Genomic DNA, 7744 nt, shown 5'->3' on the forward strand with positions numbered 1-7744 from the left:
GCCTTCAGTAGTGCTCAGTACAAGAGGATGGTCACTTCCTTGGTCCTGCTGGTCACACTATTGCTGGTACAAACCAGGATGCCCTTGGCCTTCTTGGCTCATGTTCAGCTGGCTGTCAGCCTGCAACCCCAGGTTCTTTCCTGCCAGGCAGCTTTCCAGGCACTCTTTCCCAAACTTGTGGCACTATATGGGGTTGTTGTTGCCTTGGAGCTGGAGGTCTTTGTCCACAGAGAATGGTCTCTTGAAAGGGAGCAAAGTGTTGCCACATTCAGAGTTGGGAGAGTCTCCTCAAGAATAGGCAGCACTAGACCTAAGAAATGATTCCCCTCCTAGCAGCATGCTCCTGGAAATCACTTGCAACAATCTGAAGCTTTCTCCCCTTCAAGATCCAAAGGGACCTCCACTCCTCAAAAAGGGTGTGGGTGCCCATCATGAATGCGAACATCTACCTCATAGGACAACTGAGCGTAAGTTATGCTATTTAAAATCTGTCATGTTTTGCATGGAGAGGAAACTCCTGGAATTGAAGAGACTTTTCTGTCCAGAAGGAAAGATAACCTGTTTAGCTGTACTATACTGACTGGTAAAGGCTTAATGCGCCAAACGCTGTAAAAAAAACAAATGCTGACTGAACGTGTTGGTTTCAGTCTTCTAGCCTGGGCAGCAAGAAAGGACTGCAGTTGTTTCCAGTCTCCTTTGCTTTAGATACGGAGGAACATGGAAAGTAGTGACCAAGTTTCAAAGAACAGTAGTACCTCAAATGACTCCTGCCTCATGTATACAAGGCATGAGTGCATCAGAAGGAAAGGACACTCAGACTAGTCTTCACAAAAGAAAGAGCTGTGTCACACCTCTGAGTAAACAAACAAGTAGAGAAATCAGCAGAAAAACCCTCATTATAAGTAATGTGGTTCATCTTCGCAGGTTAAGAAGATTATCTTTCCACAGCAGTCCCGACACCTTTAGTTTTAGAAAGTCAAGATTTAGAAAGGACTGACTGGGTGCCTCAGTAAAGCTCACAAAGATGAGGAGAATTGAACACATACTTGTACTCCATGGGGAGTTTGCTAGGTTGGTAGCAATAAGAATACCATTGCCAGGTACTTGACTAGAGATAATTCATAAAACCAAGACCTACTTTAATAAAACATGAAGAAAAAAGAACATTGCTCAGGCACAAAAACTAACAGAATATGATCAGTCAGGGACAAAAAATGGCAGGACACTGATCACATTCCCATCTTCAGTTTCAATTGTATCATAAACCCATTTTCTATTGCAGCGACATTCTGGTCCACATTTGTTTGAATTGCATTTGGGGCAAGGATAGAAGCAACCCAGGCAGTCCATTTCCAGGCAATCACACAAATCAGTGTCATTACAAAGCAGCCTGCCGTGTTTGTCATACTTCTTTGTAAACCTGTGAGAAAGAACAAAAAGTGATTCTCAGAGAATGTTTCAACATGTTCAGAGACTAAACAAAAAAAATGTGGATAACATCTGAACAGGAACAAGTATTTACTCTTTAACAACCTCACAGCATAAGGAAATACCAGCACTATATCCTAATTGCAACAACCATTAGTATTAAAAAAAGACAAAGAAGTATATAAAATTTTTCTTAAATCACACAGAAAAATCCTGTATTCCCAACACAGCTTTCATGTGTAATAAGAAATCTCTCTGCAAAATATTAATTCTTTGATTAATTTCATTTAGATTCAGTAAACAGCATATTAGCCCTCTTTTAAAGTAAAGTATATAATAAATTAGCAATCTTACTTGGACTCATAAAAAATATTTTGCTTCATCTGTGACATGCATGCTTTCTTTTTCTGCTGCCTAGTTTCAGGGTTGAAGTCAGCTACCTGAGGTCCTGGATTTTGAAAGGCTAAGTATTTTAATTGTTTCTCAAGTTTTTGCTATAAATAAACAACAGAAAATTTGTAATCAGTACAAAAGAAAAATACATTTATTAACTACCAAATGTCCTCACTGGCTTTTGAGTAAAATTAAAATTAATATACTTAACAATGTACACAAGTAGGAAAAAGAAGCAACTAAGACCATATTGTTTAAAATGTTTGCTTGGCTAACTGTTAATTGAGTATTCCTTTTACCGACTGTGCATCCTGACAGGAGATGGAACAACCATGACTCTGAATACATGACTCTGGTACAGTGGCATGGACTTTGCAAGTTGTCTTGTGAGAGGCAGAATTATATATTTTGTTCTTCAACTTCATCTATAATGTAAAAACAAGTACTATGATTATAAGCATCTCAAATTGATTCATTCTTATCTTCACTGTTCCATCAGATGCCTAGAAACCATCTTTGTTCAAACAGTTTGGTGGCAAGGAAAATGACTAAAGAGGTAAGGAAGCATTTGTGGAGGAGAGAAGTATGGGGAAAAAAACTCACACAACCCCCCCCAAAACCCAAACCAACCAAACAAAAAAACCCCACAGCATAGTTTTCTGAGGAATAGCAGGAAGCATTTTCCCACCAATTTTAGGGACTTTATGTTTGAAATTAGCTAACACTGGTGAATACTTCTGGAAGTTAAAACATTGTATCTACATATTACTATTCCACATACCTCATGTACGTTTGCAGTTGTGCCTAAGGAAACAATTTCCCTTTGGACAATGACTGTGGACTTTGACCATACATTTGCCATTATGTAAAGGCACAAAAATACATACAAATTTATCTTTTCTCCTCTTAGGTAAGTGCAGTTGCTTTGCCATCTCTCAGCTGCCCTGGAAGGTATCATTCCTTCCGGAGCCCACAGTGATTTTCCACAAACAGCTGAGCACTTTCATTGCTTCTCATGTGGAAAGAAGTGGCAGTTCAGTTCAATATGCTGATTTAGAATATCTGTGCACTTGAGTGCACTTGTTTTTGAGGTGGTTGATGCTGTGCACCTTCAGTTGCACACTCTGGAAAACCTACAGAGCAATCTCATGTACCTGCATTGTTCAGACAGTTACGCTTTGGAGTCCTGGGTAGATTTTCAGCATCATTATGGTCATTGCATGGCCATAAATTATGCAATTTTAAGTTAGAAACAAATAATAAGATATAAAGATAGTCATCCCTCTAAGATTATTCTCCTATTTCCCTAGTTACAGTTTCATTTGAGCTTAAAAGTGCTCTTAGACCTTTGAATCACTGCACTGCACACTTGATTTATTTCACTGTTGTTATTACTGATATTTCCCTCTTAACCAGCTTTCAATTTTTGCAATGATTGAAGAAATTGAAGGCAATGATCCATATCTTGATAATAAAACTGTACTGGAGAAGTCATACCAGTTTTTTCTGTCCTATTGAGCAGTCCTTAGCAGGAGAGACATTTTCTTCTGCAGGTGTTTCCTGGGAAGGATAGCTTTCCTTGCAGTTCTCTTCCACAAGATCGCTCATTTGACCACCCTTGTGAAATAAGCACATATGTGTGTTAGACATATACAACAGTATACACAGACTTGGAATTGAAGGTTATAAGGCAAGCAGGTGATATCCATACTATGCTTTTATGTATTATTACCAGCAGTAAATTCAGAACAAAATGTGGCTCGGTAACAGCCTGTATTTTAAAACCGTACTAAGATAATATAACGAGCATATGCAGAAGTTGTAACACCCAAACCACTCCGTAATCCGTTAAGCAAATGTCGGGAACCCCCTAGCGTTTAAATAACCCAAAAATAGGAGGGATGTTGCCCTGTGTCTCCGCCGGGGGGTGCGGAGCTGTGTCCGCACGGAGCGCACGGCGGGAGTGCCGCGGGGCCAGCAGTGCCCGCGCTCACCAGCAGGTGACACTGCGGGGCCGCGTCCAAAGCAACCAGGCTTCCCGACGGGCTCGGTTTTCTCCCTGAAGATTTCAACTAGCAGACCAAAAGCAAGCTTTTAAATCTTGGCTTTTAAATCTCAGTCCTTAGCTTCGCGAAACATCTATTTTTTTTATTTTCATTAAAAAAAAAAAAAAAAAAAAAAAAGAGGGGGGAGTAACTTGTAGAATAGAAAAAAAAAGTGCATTACTCTGCTTACAGTGTACGCAGGGAGGACTACGGGTTCTGGGAGTCTATCCTGCAAATGTCATCCATCACCTCTCTGCTGTCAACACAGAAATGGTGGTAGCAGCTGCTCAGGATGGATGATACCTACTTCTTTTTACCCACCTTGTGAACATAGTTAGTTAAAAGGTTTTATGTAAAATATGCAGTTCCAGTGCCCTAGACTTTAACCACAAACACAACCAGAAATATTTAAGATTTTTGGAGTTTGTCCAACTCTTCCCTAGTTGCTGCCCAGTTTCTCCCATTACCTCTGAAAGGTAGCACAGTGGTCTCTGTCAGTTTACCCTGCACTTCAGGACTGCTGTCCACACCCTGTCCCAAAGGTCTTCATTTCACCACTGTCAAAGGGCCAATACCTCTCTAAGAGGAGTCCAAGCTTTAAGCTTCTGTTGCAGCCACTTTCTACAGGGCAACAGTCAAAGTGGGAATAGGAATGAGAAGGAAGAGATCTTGTGCTAACAGGAGGGAATTTTTTTTTAAGAGGTGATAAGGACAGCCTTCAGCCTGTTTTGGACAGGGTTTCCCTTTTTCCTCTTCCATGACCTGAAGAATGACAGATATGGCACCATTCACAATGGGATGCTCTATGACATCACTTTTAGTCCTGGGACTTGGGTATCATTTCAGAACTAGAAAAACAAATCTATTACCAGGCAGTTAATATTTGCTGTATGGGGGAGCTACATTCCTATTGGAAATTTGCTAGGGGTCCATAAATGAAACAAGAATGAAGGGCATCGCTCCAGAGAAGGTGAGTATTGCTCTTTATTGCACCCAAGTTGAAGTCCTGGTAAGGGTTTGCTTCCTACATCTCCTGTTGTGTCCAACCATATGTTGTTAAAGCACTTTATGAGTATGCATGATCATCATCCATGCCTGTTTCATTAGAGTATGCAGAGTTCAGGAGCAGAACAGCCACCAGCAGCTACCAGTGTAAGCAGGCAGAATTCTTGCATGTCCTCTGGTGGTGTAAAAATGTGACTCCTTTGACAACTAGGTTCTAGTAGCTACCTGGAACCAAATACCCAAAACCAGAGGCCTCATTTTAAATACTGGCAAAAAAGAACAAGTATCATTTTCCAAAGATACGTTTCCAATGCCCTTGCACCTCAGAAAAAATACCCTACACGGAGAATGTAGCACATTTCTGTCTCCATATATACTGTAAACATATAGTGTTGAATTTTAATCACAGGAACGATACTAAAAAATGAAGTAGAATATGACTAGAATAGTGTGCAAATTTCAGAAATTAGTGAGACTCATAGACTAATTACCTTCCATAGTGTGCTCTGAAGGGGGATAGGGAAGTGAGGGAGACTCAGACATCACTATCACGTTCACAGAACTGATTATGCAAGGGAAAATATTCTTGGTCCTGAAACAGAGGATTTTTTTCTACTGCTTTAGGTTTGACTGTAGTGATAATCCGAGGCAATGCATTTAATAGTCCTCTCTTCCATAATAATTTTAACTCTTGAGGACAAGCATCAATTGCACTCTTCCTCCACCAAAACCTGTGCTCTCCCACGCTTTTAGCATACAGCAAGTACTTCCTGGAGCTGATCATCCACAGCTCAATATCCCACTGTGGCCACAGCATATGGCTAAGAACTGGCAATTTCAACAGAGCCTTGAAATAGCTGAGAAGGCTAAAAGCAGATTAAGGAAGGAAGAAATCAGAATCTGTGCTATATTAAAAGAGTCTTACCCATGACACAGATGTTTCTGCTCAGAGAACAGATTCAGAAGATGTTAGGATTTGGAAGGAACTGCATTTGTTTATGATTCTCACAAAAGAAATATTTTCCTGTATCTGCTCTTTCAAGAATTTAATATTCTATGTATGATCCTTGCAGATTACACAGCTAAATATTTCAGCTGATGAGTGGATCCTTTCCAACACAGAACATCCTGGGAAATCTGGGAAATCTGAAATGTGGTGACTGGCATACCAGACACTTCAATCTGCTTGATACCAGCAGCCTTAAACTAGTGTCTCTGCAGGGCTTGAGAGAGTGAATGCACATTTTTTCAAGTTGTATTTGTTTGTGCCATTGGAGAAGTCCCATCCGAGATATGAAAGCAAGTTCATCACCTTCACCAGTGCAAGATAAGACATTGTCCCTATGGCTTTACCCCCTGTATTCCCACACGGATTAAACTGACCTATTGCAGCAGTCCCATCAGTCTAGTTCTGCAGAGATGTCTGTGAGCTCAGGAACCAGCACTCAGGTTTGTGGTACATTCAAGTACACATCTTAGAATTTCTATAGGCCATCTCGTGCCACTCAGACTAAGAATGGGAACAAATTAATCCTTCTTAGGATCAACGAAGCTGCAAAGGCATGGAAAGATCATTAACCATCTAGTCTGTGCCTTCTCTCAAGCCCCAAATGTGCATGTATGCTCAGAAGAGAGCCCTGAAGTGAACTAGAAAATGCAGATTAGATGAAGAAATAGGTCTCATCCCTTTTAACTCAGCTGGTTTCCCAGAAAACTGACAAACCTGGTGACAGAGCAATTGCCCATTGTGTGACAGGATCCAGAGAAGCAAATACACCCCTCTCCCAGTGCAATAAAACAAATTCTCATGAGGTTCTCCCTCTCAAAACCAGAGACTTTCTGCTGCATCTAAAAGCGAAGGATCCTCTAGCTGAAGTATAAGAGTTAATTATAAAATCATGTTCATCTTCTGGTTGTCATGCAAGAGGCAGAAGAGACCTGCCAGACTTACCTTCTGAAAACCTGCAGTTTTGGAGGGTGTATGTTCAATTCAGAGCAGACAATATGAGAGAAAGGAGGTTCTCCATAATTTTAAACTGTACTTACCAAGGAGAGGGGATGGCACAATGTAGATTTACTGCTGCACAATTCCTCTGATAGTGGAAGTATGACATCAGCCCCAGAGTGACTGAAACAGAAGACAAATAATCAAACTAGAGGTCCCTAGAGAAGTAGGCTGAAGTCAGTGCCAGGTAACTGTCTTATAGGACCTCACAGTTTCTGTCTCATTAACTGTGGCTTTTAAATAGTACTTAGCACAAAAAATAGAAATAGAGAAATTCTATAAACTGGAATGACAGTCCTCATTTCTCATTTGCATCTGTGAACAACAGGTGCTTTTTTTTTTTGAAGCTTTTTTTTCTTAGACCTTTTTTTTTCCCCTTAAAGCTAAGTAAACAAAAAAACAGTAATAAACTACTGCATTTTTTTAATTGAAAGGTGTTTTTTAAATGGAGATATTTGTAGAACCTGGATGCAGTAAAGAAATGTTTTACCATTTTAGACAATGGTAATTGTTTAAATTACCATTGGATTCTAATTCTGGATTCTATTCATTGTTTCCAAAAGTCAGTACATAAACCTGCTCCCCAATAACTAAAGTGACAGGCAACCTCATGGTTCAGCTTGCTGCCTCTCAGGTTTATTTGTTGCACTAGTGCAGACAACTCAGTCTCCTCCTGATCCCTCTAGATGCCAATTTTCAGCACGCTACAACCACTAATGGCTCTCATTATGCTTCTCTAGAACACACCTATATCCTAATAAGCACCTAAAACTGTCAATTCATATAAATAGTCTAACATGGCTTTTTAATCTTCATAAGTTGTATCCACCGATTCTCTGAAGTATTTCCCAACTCAGTCTGAGGGCGA

The 7744-nt window shown here is 40.2% G+C and overlaps 1 protein-coding gene across 2 annotated transcripts; it reads right to left on the reverse strand.

Annotated features, from left to right (window-relative positions):
- Positions 1-1118: 1118 nt before the first annotated feature.
- ARL14EPL (ADP ribosylation factor like GTPase 14 effector protein like) lies at positions 1119-6960 on the reverse strand. Of its 2 annotated transcripts, XM_027881615.1 has the most exons (5): positions 6918-6960; positions 4334-4487; positions 3319-3438; positions 1783-1922; positions 1119-1420 (listed from the first exon to the last, which is right to left on the reverse strand). In XM_027881615.1, the coding sequence occupies exons 3-5, from the start codon at positions 3427-3429 to the stop codon at positions 1198-1200; spliced, it is 474 nt and encodes a 157-aa protein (XP_027737416.1). In that variant the 5' UTR covers positions 3430-3438; positions 4334-4487; positions 6918-6960; the 3' UTR covers positions 1119-1197. The 2 variants fall into 2 exon arrangements, with proteins under 2 accessions (XP_027737416.1, XP_027737407.1); XM_027881606.1 differs by lacking the exons at positions 3319-3438; positions 4334-4487; positions 6918-6960 and adding an exon at positions 2121-2311.
- Between the last annotated feature and the right edge of the window lie 784 nt (positions 6961-7744).

The sequence above is a fragment of the Empidonax traillii genome, unplaced genomic scaffold (genome assembly GCF_003031625.1).
Source record: "Empidonax traillii isolate 1590-97213 ecotype Southwest subspecies unplaced genomic scaffold, ASM303162v1 scaffold7:size3022706, whole genome shotgun sequence".
NCBI classification, from domain to species: Eukaryota; Metazoa; Chordata; class Aves; order Passeriformes; family Tyrannidae; genus Empidonax; species Empidonax traillii.